This window comes from Dipteris shenzhenensis, chromosome 9 (genome assembly GCF_047967505.1).
Source record: "Dipteris shenzhenensis isolate YYH24624 ecotype China chromosome 9, Dip_SZ_1.0, whole genome shotgun sequence".
Lineage (NCBI taxonomy): Eukaryota > Viridiplantae > Streptophyta > Polypodiopsida > Gleicheniales > Dipteridaceae > Dipteris > Dipteris shenzhenensis.
The window spans coordinates 57,821,828-57,844,788 of record NC_141604.1 but is presented as its reverse complement, the minus strand read 5'-3'; the positions used below and the strand labels follow the sequence as shown (position 1 = coordinate 57,844,788).

Genomic DNA, 22,961 nt, shown 5'->3' with positions numbered 1-22,961 from the left:
ATACTCTTTTTTTTCATTTTGTTGAGACGGAATACATTTTGTTGAGACTAAAATTAAATAAAAAAATTCTCTTGAGAAGCTATTGCAGCTTGGATGAAGAGTTTTTGGACTATGGTTTGATTAGCCTTGTCCCTAAGTGCTAGCCTTCATTATGGTTGAGTTTGCCTTGAGCTCTGACAAAAACTCAGGACGCTAACCGTTGTAGAAATGTATGCACGATGGTGTGTGAGCATACGCTGATACAAAGTTCTACACCCACTGATACACAGTTCTACACCCACTATAGGAAAAAGTTCTACACCCACTATAGGACTCTGATGCCGTTAGTGGGGATGTCATAGTAGCTGGTCCCTACTATGCATAATGGAGTTGATGGTCTATAATCTATTGGATGACTGCCATGAAATTATAAACTGAACTTTTCTATGTGATGAGCTTGGCATTTTCCCGTATTCATCTAGGTATAAAGTTTCTATATATCTTGACACCAGTCCAAGGCTATTTTACTAGTTTGTGGTTGATAAAGTAACTGTCTAGAGAATGGTACATGGCTCTTTTTTTTTTCCGTAGTCGGTGTGTTTTTCCCCCCCCCATAGAAAAGAACCTTCTATTAATGCTTGAAAGAATTCATACAAAACAGCAGCCCTGAAGGTGCTGAGTATGGAAAAAACCAGCAAAGGTTGAAAGAAAAAACTGGCTTGTTCCAGAGAAACCCAGCTCACTTAGTGGCCTAGGGGATCTCTGGTACTAGGGCTAACAGCCAGGTGAGGGGACTATACAACTAGCGGATCCCTCGTGGAGTAAAAATGTAGAAAACTCCTGCAGGCCAAGCCTTGCAGAATCGAGAAGAAAAGGGAAATTCTTCCACTTAGGAGCCCTGTAGGGCTGACAAATTTAAAATTTCTGAGAAGTAAATTAGCCCAATCACAGTCTGGGGAAGTAATGGCTTTTAAAATCCAAGTAGCAGCTAGTTTGTAAGTAGCTAATTGAATATTAACCACTCCCCAGCCTCCTTCATTCCTTGGTTTGGTACAAAAAGACCATCTGACCTTTGAGATTCTCCTTTTCGTGTCACTTCCCCCCCATAAGAATGACCTGCAAGTCTTGATAAACTTTTCCAATCTTGTGTTAGAAGGGCACTAGCAGGAGAGGTAGAAAATGGAGATGGGTTAGATACAATGATTTAGGACAACTCTTCTTCCTGCTAGATTAGATTGCAAACCTCTACGCCTAGCGACAGTCGCCCTAGAGCTTGGGGTCCCACACTCCTAGGTGGAGCGTAGGGTGTAGATGATATGCTGCTAGAGGGCAACCAAGGTAGCCGAGGGTGGAACCGGATGCTCACCCATCACGAGAGTGCAACGAGCCACCCGAATGTTCCACGCAGTGGTACTGGCTACCACCTCCCAAATGCTGTCCTAAGGAGGAGCTAGGCTATCAGGAGGGACTACCTCATGGATCTCTATCCTCTGAATGCTCTGACCCTGTATCCAGTAAGCTGGGGAGATCTCATCAATCTGGAACGCGTGTCCTCCCTCAGTTAACCAAGCCACCATCCCCCAAGTGTAGTCCCTTTGAAGACTCTGCATACGGGTCATGACCCTGAGGGCTCCCATCTAGATCCTCGCTACGCTACGACAGCTCTAGAGGCAGTGCAGGATTGTCTTTAGAAAACCAGCAGAGCAACAATGGCACTGCCTCTCCACCCGCATCGAGAATATGTATAGTCGGACCTTGTTAATTTGAATTGTTAGCTTAGTAAACACAGCTAGGTATGGTAGGCTTGTAGGCTTCTTGCCTTTATATCTAAAAATAAAATAAAATAGAAAATCTTTTGGTTTCATTAATTAGTGTCATCTATTGCTAAATCTTTCACCACGAGCTTCTTGATTTGGCAGTATCCTCACCATGCCTTTTTGTTCAAGGGTACAAACACAAATCTATGTTGGTGTTGTTTCCCTGTGTACCTTCCCTACTAATCCTAGGGTGTAGTATGTAGCATGCTCCATTATTCTAATAGAGGATGCATGTAATATTTCTACTCGAGGAAGTAGAAAGGAATGTCTTGTGAGGGGGAAACATATGTTTTCCATCCTCTTCCTATGTGAGTAGGTAGTGTTGTGCCCATAGTTCTAGAAACTTTCTTATGATTAGCCAAACACGGATGGAGAGTTAGGGGCATTTAGGAAAAAATTCATTTTTCAGTTCCTTGATCATGATCAAACCGCATCACCAAGACATCATGGAAAAATTATATTTATTGGGGAAAAAAATCATATAATATGGTTATAGCATCCTTCTTATCCCTCTTTGACATAACATCCAAAATTAAAAGTGATTTTGAAATGGGTGTCGAGCGTTTTTTCCCCTTGAATTTGTTGTGCTTTCCTTTTGTTGTAGGTGTGGTTTTGATTTGTCTTATGAATCCCCAAGGAAAACATTTTGTTTGATGTACTAAATGCTAGTCTGTCTTGTGTAATGCAGGAAAGTTCCTTATTGTTAAGAGGAAGCGAGACGATAAAAAAGAGGTACCTTATTTTTAGCATGCATTTAAGCCCCCAAAGTTTCTATGCTTCTTTTGTGTCATTATTTTGGGTAAAGGTGTGTTCATGTGTGTTTGGGGATGGTTGGAGCAAGATGAAAAAGGGGAGGAGAGGATTAGTCTTATTGCAAAGCTGATAACATAGAGAGAAAGAAAGAACATTATATTAACGTCTACAAAAGGCCATAATGGCATATGAAGCCAAAAGTCTTACATCATGTGTAAGCAATACATCATCATGGGTACTAAAAGTAATATAAGCTGAAATGCTAAAGTTGAAGCTCCCATGCTTTGTGTTAGTACGTCATAGTCTTGGTTATATGGAAACCCAATCTCCCAAACCTTCTGCATGTGTGTGCGTACCAACATCTTTGATCACCCTGAGCTGCTAATGCTATAGAAGAGGCTAGCGCCAACCATGGTAGTCTGCGCCGCTTTGCAGTATAGGAGCCACATCTTGCACGGGGTATAGATAAGTGATAGCTTGGAATGCTGCATCTAACTACAACGGGGATTCCCCGAACTCAGCCTGAATGATCTGATGGGGAACGCATGGCTTACTGCGGATCATCCGTGATAACAAGAGAACTTGTAATATCTCCACTCTAGTCCACTCTGTATAAGATAGGTTTGGCCCCCAGCAAGGGCTGCCATACATGCTCGTAGGTCGAACCAAGGAGTCAAAAAGGAGAACCTTGGTCCGTGGATCTTGGAAATGCAAATGGAAGCATTGTCTCTCCAGTCGGGCAAGGGAGGCGTATCCTCTATTCATAGAAGATACATCAAAAAAATAGAACCCCCAGGTACGCGTATGACTGGTGACCTGTCAAAAGTAAACTACTCTCTATGTGCAGCTGCTTTGGGTGCAATTAGTTTGCTGTATGTGCCTTTTCTCTCATCGACAAAATATTGCAAACACTCTCTTTTGCTCTCCCTCTCTCCCTCTCTCTACAAATACACTAGGGCCCAGGACAATCGTTGGGCTGGACCCCCCCTCCAAGGTTTTTATTCATGAAGAGAATCTAAGTACAAGAGTTCAGCGTGGAAGCTGCTGCTACAAATTCCAAAACGTGCATTCTTTTTACAAAGAGCTCATGGCTTAATAATTTGGCAACATGCCAAGTGTCAACATATCTAACTAAAATTTAGTACATGCCACAAAGGGCAATCTCTAGGGTCTTCGATGTTCCTTGGTCACACGAACATCTTCTGATCGCTTGCGAAGCTCCTTAGCGCTTGGGAAATCAACCCTTCTTACCTGCAACAATTAATTAAAGTGCACCACCATGGCACCCATCAATTGTTAGTGCTTTGCATGCAAAGAGCAAACTGTGGACTAATCCTAGTCACGGTGGGTGTCCCCATTGAACACATAAGCACACAACATAAAACATTCTGGTTGACCAAGATCAACTCTCTTGATCATGATTTAGGGGCTTTGACCAAGGGTCGAGGCACCTGAATTATAATCAAGTCTCTTGCCAACCGAAGTTGGCACAACTCTCCAACCGAAGTTGGCACATCTTGGTTAACGAGGTTAACCCTCTTGGCATGAGCCAAGTCTCGTTGATCGAAGTCAACACTCTTTCACTGTAGTTAGCTCTACGGTTCTCTGGTTAAGCATAGGTAACCGTCTTGGTAATAAACCAAGTCTTCCCAATCGAAATCAGGCTTACTTGACGAGAGTCAAGTGTCTTTGACCGTAATCAATTCTTTGACCATTAAAAAAACTCTTTTGACCATAATTAACCTAGATGGAAAACTCTTTAATTAACCTAGATGGAATAAATGGTCAACTGTACTTTGACTTAGGATATTTACATTGTGGTGGAGGTGTTGAAGAGCATTACCTTGTTTTTACCCAGAACTTCAAGTCATGGGACTCACAAAAGGCCAGAATTGCATCTAGGCGTCTTTGGATCCCCTTAACGGACGAGGATAAGAGCACTAAATCATTAGCATATAATAAAATCTGGAACATGTAACCGGCAAGAGAGCTACCAACTTCACCCAGGGTCCTCATTAAAGACTCAAGCTCGTCTATAGAAAGGCCAAACAAGGTCGGCGAAAGTGGGCAGCCTTGTCAGCGAAAGTGGGCAGCCTTGTTTGACCCCAATGGTGCTCATGATCTCAGCTATCCTTTCACCCCTTGTCTGAACTCTGCCGGAAACCCTCTCGTATAGTGCCATAACAGCCCAGACTATCTCCTAGCCATAGCCCAGCTCCTGCAATTGCTTGGGAAGATGTGCTCGTGGTACTGTAGCAAAGGCTTTGTGGAAATCCACAAAACAACGATAGACCCTCTGCTCCGTGCCCTGACCTCCTCTATGACACTCCTGAGTGTAAGTATATGGCCAATGATCCCATGATCTCGTGAGAAATTGCTTGCCCCTCTGCTTTGAGTCCCTGCATCTTTGCATAGCGGCTGACGTCCATATCAAATGTTGAGGCATACATCTTGGACATGACATGCCTAATCATAACGGTCTTGTAACTTTTTGGACTCAAGTGATCTCCTGTCTTGTGAATAGGTGTGATGGTGTTCAGGTCCATGTGCGTGGGAAACCGAGGCAAACTACTTCATTAAATAGCCTCACTAGGATAGGGGCTAGGCTAGAGAGAGAGAGAGAGATGTAGATGTATTAACGTCCTCGGCCTGAGAGAGAGAGAGAGAGAGAGAGAGAGAGAGAGAGAGATGTATTAACGTCCTTGGGAGGCCTCGTGGGCGTGCGTATGGGACAAAGCACACAGAAAAAACTCTTACAAGCCTCAGTGGGCTGAAGCAAAGGGTGTGCTAGGGCCCTTGCTGAGTACTAATCTAAGCTAGCAAAATCATAATCATAATCGATCTATCCAAATATAAATTGAGACAAGTCAGTCTCAGAGTTGGGACTTAGAAACCGAAGCCCGGTACACCGGTGGCTCTCTGATGAGCTGTGAAGATATCTTGTATCTGCATTTGTCGGGCTGTCTCACGCATTAACGTCTGCAGGAGGCCTCATGGGCCTATGAGACAACGCACATACCGAAACACCAACATCAGTTATAGAGTCTTTTGGAAGTGCATATAGTATGCCCAAAGTTATTATAGACTAGCTATGATCTACTGTGAAGGATAATTGGCCTGCATTACATCAGTTTAAGATAGAGTCGTTAGGTTTGGGTTTGGAGTCGTTGATAAGTGCTGATAGCCCATTTTCCTTCCTTGCGGACCTCCTTCACTGTGGTCGCTTCTATGGCTTCATCTTGAGCTGAGTTGGCGTGAGCTCCTTCAAGATCTATATCTTGGTGTAGTTCAGGTGCAAAGAAAGTGTTCCTTTGTCTCAACCACTCCCAGTGTGCATAGCGTGCAGGTACGCTGCTCTCTAGGTATACGTGCTGCTCTCCTTGTCTCAATCTCAGCTGATGGGATGAAACTTGCATCTGCCCAATGGCGATCCTCAGCACATGTGAGACTCTTCTGTCCTCGACATATAGGGGTTTGATGATGAATCTCTCCTTTGAGACATTTAGGAGATTGTCACGATAGAATTGTGTCTTGGTGGGGAGCTCCTGATGTCCCCCCCAAGCTCGAGACGTGTGGAGTTGGAGAAGATCTAACCGTATGATACGGTTAATCTCATCTCTCTGCATCGACTCAGGGGGTGCATCCAAACCATATTGAAAGAGGGGGAGCCTGTCCATCTGAATCCAGGTCTGGCAAGCCATGTGGATATACGCGCATACCATGTGTTTGCCCCACCCTCAGCTAGTCATTTGGATGACTCCAGAGCCAGCCTCGGTAGTCTCCAATGGGGTAAGTCCCAGACTCTATGGATGAAAGTCACTGTCTGAAAGATGGCATCAATCTGTAGTGATGTCATGGCAAACTCTGCTTGTACTATCTCATGCGAGACCGAGGGCTTGCTCCGAATCATCCTAGATCCCATGGTCACCTGTAACCGCTTAAATATCTTCCACATCGCTATTGGTAGATCTCATCCCCAAAAAGGTGCTGCATACATGGCAGTCGGTTGCACTAGCGTATCGAAAAGCCAGCACTTCGTCTGTGGATCCTGGAAGTGTGCTTGGAAACACTATCTCTCCAATTGGGCCAGAGCACCCCGTCCCCGTGTGAGTCATGCCTGGGTTGCATGTGTCATAGTGAAAAGGGGTTGTGTGAAGACTGCTCCCAAATATGTGTATGACTGCACTATCTCCACTGGCTCGGTTTGATCGGTGAAATTGAGTCGTCAGATTACTACATGTGAGGTGTTGAAGACCATAACCTTGGTCTTCCCAAGGTTGACTGTTAGGTCTCTCTCTCTACAAAACACCTCTAGGGCCTCCAAGTGTCTCTGTAGCTCCTCCGCTGAGCATGAGATGAGGATTATGTCATCAGCATATAGCAATATCTGTATCATGAGATTGGCCAGTGGTGATCCTTCGCCCCCTAAGCGGTTTATGAAAGAGGTGATCTCATCAATTTACAACCCGAAGAGAGTCGGTGAAAGGGGACATCCCTGCTTCACTCCAATCGTACTCTTGACCCAATCCGATAGGCCTCCTGGGACACGAACTTGGCCTCTGACTGACTCATATAGGCTTTCTGGTCTTAGGAGGCTGCATGTGTAGACTTTCTGGTTTTTAGACCTCGCCTCCTCAATGATAGCCCTCAAAGTGAAGATGTGATCTAGGGTAGAGTGTTGTCTTCAGAATCCTGCATGTCCCAGTGCCTGCTGCCTCCGAGCCTCTGTATGACTGCTGAGTTCCCTCTCTAGAATCGATCCATAAATCTTGGTTAGAGTGTGGCCAATCATAAGGGTCCGATAGTTCCTCTGTGTGTGATGAAAGCCCGTTTCTTACGGTGCGTCAGTCATCGATAGATCCTCTGTGCTTCAGGTGGCGTCATATGACTCAAAGTCTGCTGCTGTGTGAAGTGGGCTCTCGCCTCTCTGCACTCGTCGTTGAACCAAGGGTTCTGAGGCATCTTCCGATCTCTGGCCCGCCTGGATCGGGTCGTGGGAAAAGATCTGATAGCAGTGACCTGTACCTCTGAGACAAGGGTGTCGGAGGCGTTGGTGAGGTCTATGTCATCTCCAAGTATAGCCGGGATCTCCTTGGCTAGATGGCTCATGTATACTTGGTCAAGAGCACGGTCAAAGTGGATCTGAGTGCGTGGGGGCGTGGGGGGAGCTCTCCCTGTGGTTGGCATGGTGGTGGCGATATGGAAGCTCAAGTATGAGTGATCAGCTCCGAGTGTTTGGGGGGGGGGATGGCGAAGTCGTGTATCCGTGAGACAAAGTCTAGTGGGCCTAGTAGATAGTCCACTGTACTAGATCCACCACCATGTGGGAAGCAAGTGAGTCTGCCAGAAGATGGCCATCTGTGAAGCCCATTAAAGATGATTAGGTCGTGGAATGCCCCCAGCTCAAGAAGATGTTGTCCATACCCTGTCACTTGTGGGGTATCTGCAGAATGCCTTACTATCCCAAGCTCAGCTGCATCTAGTTCCGGGACTATGTGTGGGTCTCTGTCATCATCTGAGAAGTCAAGTAGGCCCACCTGTCTATTTCCTGTCCGTGCGGATTGAAAATAGCAGTATGGAATTGTAATGGCATTTATGGTCTGACCCAGGGGGTTTCCTGGAGACATATAATGATAGAGATATGATTTTCTACACCGAAACACGCGAGACTCCATAGCGAGGGCTGCCCACAGTGACTAGATACACATGGGAATCAGCTCACAGAAGAGAGTTGAGAAGAGATAGCGGAGTTCAAGGCTCCGGTAGAGTGGCTGTCCTTTTCAGATCACAATTGAGACCACGCATATCGATGGTTCGGAGAGAGGAGCATGCACGACACATGTGGATACAAGTTCAGCTCCCAAATGCTCGGCCTATCTTCATTGCAATGTGCTACTTTCCTCCAAATGCATCATCCTATGCACGAGAGATCACTACAGATGGACACAGTCCATATGAGATGATCCATGATGACATCACGGAGTTTTCCAGACAAGGAGACACACTTCTACGGGGGGACTTCAATCCAATATGTGCACACATCCTATGAGCTTGACACCGTCACAATTCTCCCTCTTCCTTCTCTTCCTTCTCTTCTTTATTCTCCTTATCTCCTCTTTCTCGAATAATGACCCTACCATCCCTATATACAGCCCATTTCCCTGCTTCCCTTGCTGCCATTACTTTTATTATACCTTCCCTGCGATGTTCCTGTCGTAAGAGTGTGAGGTTGTCATCCAGGTAGATCCTGGTTCCCTTCAAAGTCGCCCTCGTGCTCATGAGGGTCTTCCTGTCCATGGCTGTCCGGAATTTCAGCGCTAGTGGCTTTGAGGGTGCCTCAGGTTTACCCACCCTCCAGGCTGTCTCACAAGTGAGATTGACTCCCATTTTGGTGAACAGTGTTTTGGCATCTCCCATCGGAAGCCCCCTCACTAAGACATTTAATGCTTTGCTGGTCCTCCTTTTTTCCTCCTCAAGTGCTTCGGAGATAAATTCTTTTCAAAGCATGTACCCTGTCCTGGAGCTTGTTTTTCTCGCATATCCATTCACCCTTTTCATTCTCCCATTCCTCCTTTTTGCCCCTTTCTTTCGTCCATTCCTCCTGCATTTTCCCTCCATGCTTTTTCACTTCAGCTAGTGTTTTATCTACATGTGCCTTCTCCGCAAGGAGGGCCACATTAGTAGATTCCAAGCTATCAATTCTTTCAATCAATGCAAGGCATATCTTTTGGAGGCTGGCGAGGACATTGTTTGGAGTGGTCCCTGCTGTGTAAGCTGTCATGGCATTTTCAAGTGCTTGTTTCCCCCAAATGTCCTCCACACATGCTCGTGTAGGCATTGTGCAATGTAAGTATCTGCCCTTGCTTATTTACTGAACTGGAAAATGCAGTAATAAAGAGAATCTTCACATGTTTTCTCTGCTTCTGCACTTTTCTGTCAAGTTGGAGCCAATCCAGTGGGAGCCCGTGTGACTGCAGCAAGGGAGCCCTGATGTGCTGATGTGGCACTGCCACGTTTCAGCAGTGACATGGCAGACATGTGTTGTGCCACGTGTCAGCACTGATGTGGCAAGCATGCGTTATGCCACGTGCTGCTGGCTTCTGCACTTTTCTGTCAAGTTGGAGCCAATCCAGTGGGAGCCCGTGTGACTGCAGCAAGGGAGCCCTGATGTGCTGATGTGGCACTGCCACGTTTCAGCAGTGACATGGCAGACATGTGTTGTGCCACGTGTCAGCACTGATGTGGCAAGCATGCGTTATGCCACGTGCTGCTGGCGTGGCTTGTGGCAAGCGTTGACATGGATGAAGACGGGGAGCGTAGGCAGCACCGACCGATGGGTGTAGGTGGCGGCGTTGTGAGAGAGACGTGAGGGAGGCTACGAAGGGTTGCTGACGGAGAGGCTGCGTGAGGCTGATGGAGAGGTTACGTGAGCTGGTAGAGAGGCTACGTGAAGGTTAGGTGGGCGTAGCGTAGCAGCAGCAGGCATCAAGGTTAGCCCCACTCAACGTGGGTTAGGGAGAGGGCAGCATAGGTGAGCGGGGAGGCTAGCATAGGCAGCGTAGGCTAGCGGAGAGGCTAGCGTAGGTGAGCGAGAGAGCAACGATGAGCAATGCTGAGCGACGGACTTCAGATGGGCAAGCAGCGATGAGTAGACGGAGGTGAGCATGGACGTGAGCGATGGACGATGAGCTACGGAGAGAGAGAGAGAGAGAGAGAGAGAGAGAGAGAGAGAGAGAGAGAGAGAGAGAGAGTCCATATATTGAGACTTTTTATGTAAATAAACGTTTTATATACTTTATATATTATGTATTTTTAAGATGCACATTTCAAGGTGAAACTTGGATCCAACTATAGTCGGATTGGCTGGTCTATAACCATAGTTCAGCTCAAACGGACTGAACCCAGATGGAAGTTTTGGTTTGGTATCACTACGATGGTCCTTTGGATGCTCACAGGGAGTCCAGAGGTCTCGGTGATGTATGAGGATGCGGTAGTATAAAACCTCTGGTAGAACGCTAGTGACGATTAGTGTGTGTGGTCCACTGTGGTTTGCTAGCCGTGGCCTTGCGTTGGACAAGTGCTGCATCGGCCGTCCCTTTGGTCTAGTGAACATGGAGGGAAGATCCTTGAGCCTGATGTGTGCATCGACCCATTGGCAGTTTGTTGTATCTCTTGCTCTGAGCCTCGGCTAGCTGCCTTTTTGGGGCTTATTGGCCTACGCTATCCAATGGGAAAAATTCAGTCAGTACACTCTGAGTGGAGTCTGACTAATCTCGTCTAGTGGAGTGTGACTCATCTTGTCTGTGTTCTTTTGTTGGCAAAGAAAGGAACCTTCTCTTAATGCTTGAAAGACTTCATACAAAACAGCAGCCCCGAGGGTGTTGAGTATGGGAAAACTGAAAAATGGCTGAAAGAAGAAAAACCGACATGTTTCATAGAAACCCAGCTCACTGCCTAGGGGATCTCTAATACTGAGACTGACAGCCAGGTGGGGGAACTATACAACCAGCGAATCCCTTGCGAAGTGAAAAGGTTAAAAACTCCTGCAGGCCAAGCCTTGCAGAATTGAGCGCGCCTCGTGACAGTCACTCTAGAGCCTGAGGTCCCACGCTCCCAGGTGGAGCGGAGGGTGTAGATGATATCTTGCCAGATGGCGACAAGGGTAGCCGAGGGTGGAACCGGATGCTCACTCGTCACCAAATTGCAACGAGCAAGCCAAATGTTTCACGACGTGATACTGGCTACTATCTCCCATACGTCCTCCTTCGGAGGAGAATGAGGAGGCTATTAGGAGGGACCGCCTCATGGAGCTCTATCCTCTGAATGCTCTGACCTTGTATCAAGTAAGCTGAGGAGACCTCATCAATCTGAACGCGTGTCCTTCCTCAGTCAACCAAGCCACCATCCCCCATGTGTAGTCCCTCTGAAGGCTTTGCATATGGGTCATAATCCTGAGGGCTCCCATCGAAATCCTTGCTGCGCTACGACAGCTCTAGAGGCAGTGAGGGATCGTCTCCCAAAAACCAGCAGATTAACAATGACACTGTCCCTCCACCCGCATCTGCTCCAACCACGGGCCGATGGGCAAGCCTCCGTGGGTTGCAAGCCAAGATCTTCCTCGGCCGCAAATTGGACCATAACCGTGTCCAAATCCTAGAACAGACCTAGGGCACTGTTTGGGCCACCCAATGCCTCTCCCTTGAAGGGGTCCAAATCGAAGAGTCCATTTGAAGCATCTTGCCAATCCGTGTGGTGTAGGAAAAGAAGGGCACCTCGTCTACCTGCTCGGCAAGGCCGCCCGTGGAGGGATTGAACCACTCTCTCGGATCCCACTGGACCTCCCTCAATAGCCTACCCTCCCAAAGCCGGAGGTGCCATCTGGGGGCCTCCTGCTCTGAGATACTGGGAGGGTCAATGTGCCACTCCTTCCCCAAACGTCCCACCACTCTGATCATCTACCAATGAAACCCATCCAGACTCCCATCCATCTCTTGGTCTCTCTCAGTTAGTGCCTGGAGTAGGCTTCCATGTCCTACACGAAAAAAACAAGGCTGCGTGCTGCCTTGCTGCATCATAATCCTCAAGGGGACACCAGTTCGAGAAAACTGACCCAACCATCTGCTGTCCATCCACACGCGAAGTCCCTCCCACTAGGATTCAGGGATGGCTAGGTCAATCTCTACATCTGTTGCCCTGCCTCTTGCAAATGCGTTAAGGCGCCAAGCCTCGCCTCTGCGTCCATGGGTAGTCTGCTCCATCTGCCAAAGGAGCCGGCCGGTCCACTGTCCCACTGTGCCCAACCAATGTGAGTTCGTTGCCCGAGCATACGCCCATCTTGATCCTTGATCTCCAGGTGCCAAACAAGGGGCTAACGCTTGAACTCCTCTCTGCATTGGGGCTGAGCACGAATGAGGCCCCCTCCTAATCTCTGCCAGACCCTATGGAGGCTCCTCATCAAGGGGGAACCCTTCCCTGTAAGGGGGCCTCTGAGAAGATCCATCTGTGTGAATGCTGCCACTGCCCCCCAGTGCGTGGGGTGTTCCTGAGAAGCCCTCGTAGTAAGAGGAGCTTCCAAGGCTTTGCACCTGGGGTGAGGCCGCGAACAACCAACTTGCCTAGGAGGGCTCTGCTCTGCATCTCCGAATCAATGATACCCAAGCTTCCCAGTGCCTGCGGTGTGATCATCGTCTGCTAAGGGACCCGGGCTCTAGTATTCCTCGTGCCGTTCGATCCTGCCCAAAGGAAGTTCCGAACCAACCATCGGAGCTGTGCAATGCACCCTCTGTGAAAACACCAATAGGAGGTGATATACCAGGCCGTGGCAAGGAGGATTTGGTTTGCCACTAAGGCACGGCTCGCTAGGGAGAGTTTGGTCGAGCTCCAGTAGGGAAGCTTGCGTTGAACACTCTCAAGGACCGAGGCGATCTGTTGCTCTGCTGTAATATGAATACCCACCTGGCATCCGAGGTATCTCGTTGTCTGGCCCCGTGGTATCTAGCAGAAGCCAAAGTTGCTCCCCCTCTCTTGAATCTACTGTCTCTCCTTAGAGCCTGCGAAGAAACCTATGGATTTTGTCTAGTTGATCCGCGAACCCGAGGCCACATAGTAGATAGCCAGGGCTCCCCTGAATCTTTCCAAGCTCACTGTGGTGCCCTCTACGTACAAGGTTGTGTCATCTGCAAACTCAAAGTCTAGCAGCTCCTCCTCCTGTCTGATTGGGAGCCTCAACCGTGTGAGGCCCGCCACTCGTGATCTCAAGTAGTAGCCTTAAAGCCTTCGCCACAAACAAGAAAAGGAAGGGAGTGAGGGGGCAGCCTTGATGGACCGAGGGACAGAGAGGTAAGGCCTCGCCCATGTGTCCACCGATAAGCATCTGACTAGAGCTCCCCGCATAAAGTGCATAAACTCCTTTGATCCATCTGTCTGAGAAGCCCAAACTCTGCATAGTATGCTGAGCGCTCTAGGAGAGACCACTCCACCCTGTCGTAAGCCTTCTCAAAATCCAAGAGAAGGACGGCCAACGATTGTAACTCCTCCTTGGACCAATCCACTGCCTCCCAAAACGTGAAGATGTTGTCCAGGATGCTGCGCTGCTGAATGAACCCGGTCTGTGTGTTGTGGATGATGTCAGTAAGATGGGGACGTAACCGCAAACTCAAGACCTTGGCGAGGATCTTGTATGTAGTATTAAGTAAAGTGATTAGTCTTCACTGTCGAATGTCTGACCTATCTCCCCCTTTTGGGATCAAACAAATCCACCCTTGCTCAGGGACTAAGGGAGCTCGTGTCGAAGATCTCCTGGCAGGATAGGCAGAAAGGGGTGGAGATGATCTCTCAGAAGTTCTAGAAGAAGGCCGGAGTCAAGCCATCCTCGCCAAGACACTTCTGGGTCGGGAGAGCCTTGAGGGCTTTCCAAAGCTCCTGATCCGTGAAAGGCTCCTCCAGACTCTTGCACAAATCGTGGGAGACTACCGCCGGAACATGGTCCCAAACTAACTCACGGGTCACAAGACAAGCTGGAGTCATCCTCTCCGTTTGAAAGAGCTGGTTGTGGATGCCCTGCGGATCTTGTAGACATTGCAACTATGTGTCTGCCGATCGGGGCCCAGTGGTGTGAAAGAACTGCTTCGTGATCTTGTCCCCTTGCTGTACCCACCAGGCCGGAGAGGAGTGATAGGAGAACTCAGCCCGCCGAATCTCCGTTTCTTGAGGCTCAAGGCGCTCTCTCTCAAACCTGCCACTAAGCCACTGGGATCCTGGGTCCTGTTCTTTGAGCCTCTCTATGGAGGCGAGGTCTCTCTGCAGTGCTCACTCGCGCTCTTGAAGATCTCTCCTCCATCTAAGGGCATGAGCTTACAACTCCTCATTGCTCCTTTGGATCGCGTCGGCCACCCACGAAGCCCAACCCTCACAAGGTGCCGTCTCTGACTGCTGCCAAATCTCTACCATGACCTGTTGAATCTCCCCATCCTACAGGAGGTAGAATGCGGACCCCCTTTTGGGAAAGACCTCAGCAAGGCTGCTCTAAGTGGCGTAATGCTGGAGAGTGGTCTGACATCGTGGTGCCTGCAAAAATCTTGGTAGAGCTGCCTCTGTGCAGTGCCCAGTCCCCAATGTGGAAGCGGTCTAGCCTCTCAAGCAGTCCATCAGGTCTCCTCTGTCCGAAAGAGAAGAGGAGGCTGTCAGGTATCCTGCTGAACTCTGGCTCTCGCCACGGGTCTCTACTGATCATGAAGATGAATTGCTCCCAGGTGCTGGCATCTCAGAGAAAGAGGCACAGCCTTGCTTGTCCTCCCCAAACTCCAGGTTGTTGAAGTCTCCTCCAACAATCCAAGAGTCTACATCCAAGAGACACTCTGTCAGCCGCCTCCAAAAGGCCCGATGTGTTGTCTGCCATTGGGGCATACACGTTCAGGATCCTAACTCCCATTCAAACTGCCCGTCCTGGGATAAGCTTGCCCTGATCATAAACCTCTAGAGTCACTGTATGTGAGACCGAGATGTAGACCCCTCTGCTTCGTGCTACTGTAAGGGACCACACCTCCGGGCCTCTCCCCGGGAGGAGGTGGTGTTGCCGTCTAATGTTTGATGCTGAGAACATATGCTGCTGAATCAAAAGGATGTCCACTGTCCGCCATACCACTGCCCTCTGCAGCTCCTGCTGAAGGATTAGGTACTGCGGTTGACTATGATCACCGTCATGAAGCCCGTGCACGTTCCAACTCATTATGGTTCAGCTCACGAGGACGGGGATGCAGAAAACAAGGCTTTCCTATGAGTGGGTGCCTGTTCTAGAAAGACTGCCTTATGTGACTTTTTCGGGGGTTTGGGGGGCGAGTAGTCCGTGTCTGTACGTCGGCGTACTGGGGTGGACACCGACTCAATGTCAATTTTCTGTTCCCACTTCATCATGAAGGAGAAGGCGAGGGGCGAAGAGATGGCAGGGGGGAGGAGATGACGCATGGAGAGGCGGAGGAGGAGGGCGGGGAGGAAGGCGGAGCAAGAGATTGCAGGGGGGCAGTGGGCTCAGCCAAGCAGCAGCGGGGGCAGCAGCTTCTCTGAGGTCGCCTTACACAGTGAACATTGCTTACTCAAAAATATGATTACAAAATTGTAGTCGTCTATGTGTCTTTTTTTTTCCAAAGAAAGTCGTCTATGTGTCTTGAGCAGATGGTCCTTGTGTTGTATGGTCTAATGAATGAATATATGTGAGAGAGAGAGAGAGAGAGAAGAAGAAGAAGAAGAATGTATTACCGTCCTCTGGGGGCCGAGAAACCGACCCATGGGACCCATGAAAATCACAATACAAGTGTCTCCCTTCTTTTATGGAAGGGGTAGGAAAACAACTATTCTGAAATACATTGAGTAATACAACATTCCCGATATTGAAGAATCTTGGCAATAAAATTGCCCAGAGTGGCTATATGGGTATGTGAAAGCAAGCTTGCGAGGGTGTCGTGTTCCTTTGTAATGTTGTTAAAGTCCCTCCTTATGCATGCATATCGTGGGCATGTAAGGAGGACATGTGCCTCTGTCTCTACTTGTTCTTGGTCACATAACTTGCAAAATCTTTGTTCCCTTGAGACATCTCCCCAAGCACCCTCTACCTCCAAAGTGTGTGATCGGGTGCGGATGAGTGCAATACTTCTTCTTGCATTTGCAGGTATGGGTATAGTTATGTACTTTTGTGCATTATCTTCCTCCTTGGAGTAGGTGTCCCAATAGATGGGATTGATATGTGTACAATAGTACTCATACTTAGCCCTTTTCTCAGCTGATTGCCATTTTTGTTGCAATATTCCCAACAAAGCTTTATGAAATGCCTTCTCATCCATTTCCCCGGATGACATCTCAAGGTAGGATGTTACTCTCCATCTTTGGAACCATCTTTGAATGTCTTGCCACCAACCAGATGATAACATCTTGCTTTTGTTTGTCTTTTGAGGCCTTTTACTTGCTTCCCATGCTTTCATTGGTAATCTCTGCCACCCCATGTTCTTGACCTTCTTCACATATTTGAAAACCCTTCGTAGTGCTCTCAGTTCAATGGGCCTTGTACCAGTCTCAATAAGCATGATTGAGTACGGTGTAGTAATTTTGACTCCTAGATGCCGTCTTAGAAATGATTTCTGTATTTTTTCAATATCATTCCATTTTGATGCTGAGATGCTTCCTCCCCATACTTCTACTGCATATAGCACTGTTTGCACCACATATGCATCAAATAGAATCCGTTTGATGCTCCATCTCTTAGTGTCACTATTTCTGCAGTCATTTTCAAAATGATAATACTTTCCCCACCCAGCATCTATCCTTCTATGGACACAATCATTCCATCTATGATTTGCTGGCACATCTATTCCCAAGTATTTGAATGTGTTTACCCTCTCAATTTCCTGCTCATTGAACATAATACTTGGGGTGTTTGCAGGCTGCTTTGTTTTTACTATCATCATTTTAGTTTTGGTGGCATTTACCATGAGTCCACTCTCTGCACAGAGCTTGTGTAGAATGGGCATCATCCTCTGCATACTTTCTGCTGTGTATGAGAAAAAGACAACATCATCTGCATATAACAACAGTAGTACGGTGTATGCACATATTTCAGGGCCCTCTAGCTGCTGCTCTTGCATCATTTCTTTGACCAACTCCTCCAATCTGTCAATACATAGTCCAAATAATGTTGGTGACAAAGGGCAACCCTGTTTAACCCCCATATTACTGTGGAATGTATTTGACAATCCGTTTCTGCCTTTGAGTTGGCAAGTTACCCTCTCATACAATCTGAAAACTGCTGTTTTTAAGTGGTTTGGCACTCTTAATTGGTCCATTCTTTCCCCCAACTTGTTTCTAGGCACTGTGTCAAATGCCTTCTTGAAATCTATGAAGCAATCCTTGCAACCGGCTCTCTTCCATTAGAACCCGTAGTGTGACCAAGTGATCCACAGTGCTATGGTTTCTTCGAAAACCAGCTTGTCCGATGGCCCTCTTACCATTTAGTTCTGCCCATATACTAAGTTCTGTCTCAATGATTGTGCCAAAGAGCTTGGCCATGGTGGATCCCACCATGATGGTTCTATAATTGGAAAGCTGGTTACGATCTCCACCTTTATATATTGGTTTTATCCAATTTTCTTGCCACTCTGGGGGGAAGCCATTGGCAATTGCATCATTAAGCAAAGAGACTAGGCATATTCGTGTGTAGTCCCCTGTCCATTTTAGTAGCTCAGCCTTTATATGCAATGTATCATCTGCTTTTCCATTGGCCATTTTCTTCAAGCCCTCATTCACATCGTCCAAAGAGAAAATATGTGGGCTATTGTAGTGAGCTATGTCTGTGAATATAGGTAAGGCATGTGGATGGGTGTAAAGTTGCTTGGCATATTGGAGCATTTCCTCATCTGTGAAGTCTCCCATGATTTCTTTTGATCTCCCTTTAGTTTGTCTCCATGTTCCTCTCGGGTTCTTAGCAAAATCAATGGCATCTTGCCACTCTTTGTCTAACTGATATTTCCTCTTTTTTCTCCGAGTAAGTGCATGGAAGTGCTTTTCAGCCTCTTTACGTTGCAAGTCATTTGGCATCTGTTTAATTTTCAGCCTGACTTTTATGCATTCACCATCAAACCATTTGTTTTGTGGTAAACCCTTTGTGCTTACTCTCTTGATCTTTTTCTGTCCCATGACTGTATGTGCAGCTGAGAGTAAAGCCTGTTTCATTTCACTCCAGTTCAGCCTGCAAACATTCTTAATAAGAGCATCAGTGGTGTCAGCATACTCCTCCCTCTTGTCTATGTCCATCCGAAAAGACCAATTCTTTGCTGCCTGGGCTGTAGTTTCTGCCGAATGAGGTATGTGCATTTTGAGATAAAGGGGGGTATGATCTGATTCTGGATATTTTGGGCCAATTATATAATCATGTACCAAATGTACTGCATCTAGTGAAATTAAGGCGTAGTCTATCACACTTGACCCTCCACTAGCTGGGAAACATGTTGGAACTTTTGTATGTGGAAAGAGGCCTGATCCATTCAGCACTATCATATTAAGCCCATTCACTAGGCTTGTCAATGCCTCTCCATGTGCATTTACTTCCTTGTCCTCCGAGTATCTCTGCCACTTGGGGTCTATCTCAATTTCTTTATCTTTGTCATATTCATGTCCTGTAAGTGACTGAAACTGGGTGTCCCCAATGCGTGCATTCATGTCTCCTAGAATCAATACTCTCCCCTTGGAATTAAATTCCACCAAATCTGAGCATAAGTCTCCGTATGGATCTGATGCATCTCTATCATATCGTTGATAGTATGTTGACCCCGAGTGCGGTATGTAGCATCCAACTATGAAAATTGGTAGGGGCTCTGCTTTCACCATGATCCAGATGAATCGTTTGTAAGGGTCATCTTTGCATATGCTAATACTATCTTGTAAGTGTTCTTTGTATAAGCATGCAACTCCTCCTTGCCCTCTTGTACCAGTGTGTGTTTGGCATATCGAATGTATTATGTATCCATTGATTGGAGGTAGTCTATGCGTATCCCTCTCCCATGTCTCTGCAAGAAAGACTACATCTGCATCCTCAAGCACATCATTAAGCCCTGCTCCCTTCTGCCAGGGGAAACCTCTGCAGTTCCAAAACATTACTTTGAGTTCTTTCTGGGTCCCATGAGCCGCGTGTCCCTAGAGGGTGGTGTCCTCTTTTGCCTCTTGTCTCTTCTTGCGTGCTTCGTAGGACTGGCGTCTTTCTGCTTGTTGCTTGGGCGTTCTATCTTCAGTGATAAAGTAAGATGTTCCTCTTAAGTAGATCCTGCTGCTGTCTAGTATAATTGTTCTTTTCCTTGCATCCATCAATGTGCATACAATTGCACGGTGGTAGTCTTTCTCTTCCTTTTTCTTGCCAACCCTATGTGCTCCAAAAACTGTTACTTCTTGCATAGCAAAATGATCAGCAAAGAATTCTGTAATATTTTTGGCTAGTGATAGTGGGGATTCAGTCTCTTGCTCTGGGATTCCACGTATTACTATATTTTGTGCACGCTTTTCACACTCTCGGCGTTCGTTTGCATCAGGTCCTTCTTCACCAAGTATGTCCATATTGTTGTACTTCAGCTTGGCTTCATCATTGTTTGTAACACCATTCTTTACTGCGTTAGCCCAGCTGGCTGATTGTGTTATTGGTATTTGCATGCTTTTGCTTTCTGACTTCTCATCCACCATGTGTTGTAGCTGCTGTATTTTTTCTGCCTGTATTCTGACAGTCTGATCGAGATTTGCATTTTTGTATTCGAGTTCTTGGCACTTGAGAGAGAGAGAGAGAGAGAGAGAGAGAGAGAGAGAGAGTGAGGGAGGGAGGGAGGTGATTGTATTTAAGTCCATCATGAGACCCTTCAGGATCTATGGGACTGGCGATCACTATCAACTAATAGTGATCCCTTACAACCAGTGAGAGAAAATATTACAAACTTTATGTAATGAGTACTTATTGGGCTAGCTTGTGTGCTAGACCTAGTACCTTGTTTCACTAAAACCTCTTTCAAGTAACTTCCTAGCTTTTTGGCTGGCTGCACCAACAGAATTTTCAATTTATCTCTATTGCCCTCATATCTTTCTTTGATGTGAGCGTAGGCTCTAGAGAGTCCATTGTGAGACCCTTCAAGATCTATGGGACTTTCGATCACTATCAACTAATAGGGATCCCTTACCGGTGAAAGAAAATATTACAAACTTTATGTAATGAGTATTAATTGGGCTAGCTCGTGTGCTAGACCCAATACCTTGTTTCCCTAAAACCTCGTTTAAGTAACTTCCTAGCTTTTTAGCTGGGTGCACCAACATAATCTTCAAATTGTCTCTATTGCCCTCCTACCTTTCTCTGATGTGAGTGTAGGCTCTACATCTTAGGAGTACATGCTGCACATTTTCTACCTCTTCTGTGGGGCAGATTTTACAGGTCCTTTGGTCTCTGAGGAGCTTGGGGTTTGCCAGTGTGTGCTTAGTGCTCTCCTTGCCTCTATCCTCAATGCATGTGAAACACGTCTGTCCTCAAGGTATTGGGGTCTGATGATCGCTCCATCCTTAGATATTGAGAGAGAGAGAGAGAGAGAGAGAGAGAGAGAGAGATGATACTATTAAAGTCCATTGTGAGACCCTTTAGGATCTATTGGACTGGCGATCACTATCAACTAATAGTAACTTGCTTGCCTCTTTGTTATTTCGTTTCGAAGGGCATGACAAATGCATAGGCTCCTTTCCTTCTACTTCGCGGTTTCCCGAAGTCCACGGGAGATCCCTTACAACCAGTGTGAGAAAATATTACAAACTTTATGCAATGAGTACTTATTGGGCTAGCTTGTGTGCTGGACCCATACATTGGGCTAGCTTGTGTGCTAGACCCATACCTTGTTTCACAAGTAACTTCCTAGCTTTTTGACAAGCTGCACCAACAGATTTTTCAAATTCTCTCTATTGCCCTCATATCTTTCTCTTATGTGAGCGTAGGCTCTACATCTTAGGAGTACATGCTGCATGTGAAACTCGTCTGTCCTCAAGGTACTAGGGTCTGATGATCATTCCATCCTTAGATACTCAAAAAGTGGTCAAGTTAGAATTGGATCTTAGTGGGGAACTCCTGGTGCCCTCCATGTTTGTAGCGTATAGAGTTGGAGTAGATCTAATTGTACGTTATGGTTAATCTCATCACGTGGGATCAGGGTATTGAGTTGGCCTATTTGAATACCTTAACTGTCGAACCATTTGGACACCTGTGTATATCATATCGGGCTTGCCCCACTATCTGCTAGTCTCGTTGATGACTGTAGTGCCAACCGTGGTAGTCTCCAGCTAGGCAGAGTCTAGACCTTGTGAAGAAGTGTGACTGTCTAGAAAATAGCATCAATTTGAAGCGGTATCATGGCGAACTTTGCCTGAACTATCCGTTGAGGAGCTAAAGGCTTACTCTGAATCATCCGGGATCCCATAGTCACTTGTAGTCTCTCAAATCTCCTCTAGTTAGTCGTTGAGAGATCAGTCCCCCAGAAGGGTGCTGCATACATGGTTGTCGCCTCACTAGCGTATCAAATAGCCATCCCTTCATCGAAGGGTCCTAAAAGTGTGCCTAGAAGCATTGTTCCTCTAGTTAGGCCAAGGCTCCATGACTCGCGTAAGTTGCACCCTAGGCGTGCGAATCCTTATAAAAACCAGTTCCGTGAAAACTGCTCCTAGGTAAGTGCCAGACTGCACGATATCCACTGGCTTCACCTCGGAAGCAAAATTGAAGCACTGCTCGAGAGGCGTTGAAAATCATGACATTGGTCTTGCCAAGGTTGATTGTTAAGTCTATCTCCTTGCAAAGCACCTTGAAAGCATCTAGGTGTTTCTGTAGGCGTGTTGCTCAAAAGGATATAAGGGCTATATCATTTGTATAAAGCAATATCTGTATCATGAAGTTAGCTCTAGTAGTGATCCCTCACCTTCCAAACAATTAGTGAAGGTCGTGATCTCATCAATATAGAGCTCAAAGAGAGTCGGTGAGAGGGGGCATCTCTGCTTCAGTCCGATCGTGCTCTCTATCCACTTAGATAGACCTCCTAGGGTGCGTACTTTGACTGGCTTTTATAGCCTCTTCACTCGTGTGCATCTCAATTGTGTCAAAGGCCTTCCGTAAGTCTATAGAGCATGCATAGACTTTCTAGGATCTTGACTTTACCATCCTCAATGATGGCTCGAAAAGTGAAAATGTGATCAAGGAGAGAGTGTTGCATCCGGAACCTAGCGTGTCCCAAAGCTCGTTGTCCATGTGCCTGTGTGTAAGAGCTGATCTCTCTCTTTAGCACCATTCATAAATCTTGGCGAATGTGTGGCCAATCATGAGAGTACGATAGTTCCTAGTGTCCATGGGGTCTCTTGCTTTGTGTATCGGAACAATTGTGGTGGTATTCCAAGTAGGTGGGAAGCTAGCTTGATTGAATATTTGTGCTAGGATCGGAGCCAAGGCCTCTTGTCCATGCGCAAAATGCTTGGTACGCAATTCCTCATGATCTTGGACTTTGGATGTGGAGCCAATGCAATGCAGCCCGCACATTCTGTGTGGTGGACAAGATAGATGTGGTGGGCGTGGGTAAGGAGGGCACATCAGGCGATGCTTGGTTCGGGACATTGTAGAGCGATGTTGTGTATGTATGCAAGACACTTGGATCCGTGATGGGGATAGGTGGCTTTCCCTCGCAGTGAAGCCTCCATGTAATTGTGGGGTCCCCTCCTCGACCCCAATTTGTGGTCAGCGCCAATTTGTGGGCGAGGGACAGTGATGCCATATACACGTGACACAAAGGTTGGGGATTTGAGAGCTCATCAGGTAGTCTACTGTGGTCATCTCTGAAGACCGCTATTTTGATCAAGTCGTGCAATGCTCCCATC

The 22,961-nt window shown here is 47.0% G+C and overlaps 1 protein-coding gene across 9 annotated transcripts in view; it reads left to right on the top strand.

The window, feature by feature from the left end:
• LOC147898886 (uncharacterized) overlaps positions 1–22,961 on the top strand; it is a 48,994-nt gene that overhangs the window by 1,225 nt on the left and 24,808 nt on the right. For all 9 annotated transcript variants that reach the window (XM_087378792.1, XM_087378791.1, XM_087378788.1 and 6 more), the window contains exon 3: positions 2,485–2,528. In XM_087378792.1, the coding sequence (XP_087234918.1) occupies positions 2,485–2,528 (44 nt within the window). The remainder of the gene's footprint in view (positions 1–2,484; positions 2,529–22,961) is intronic.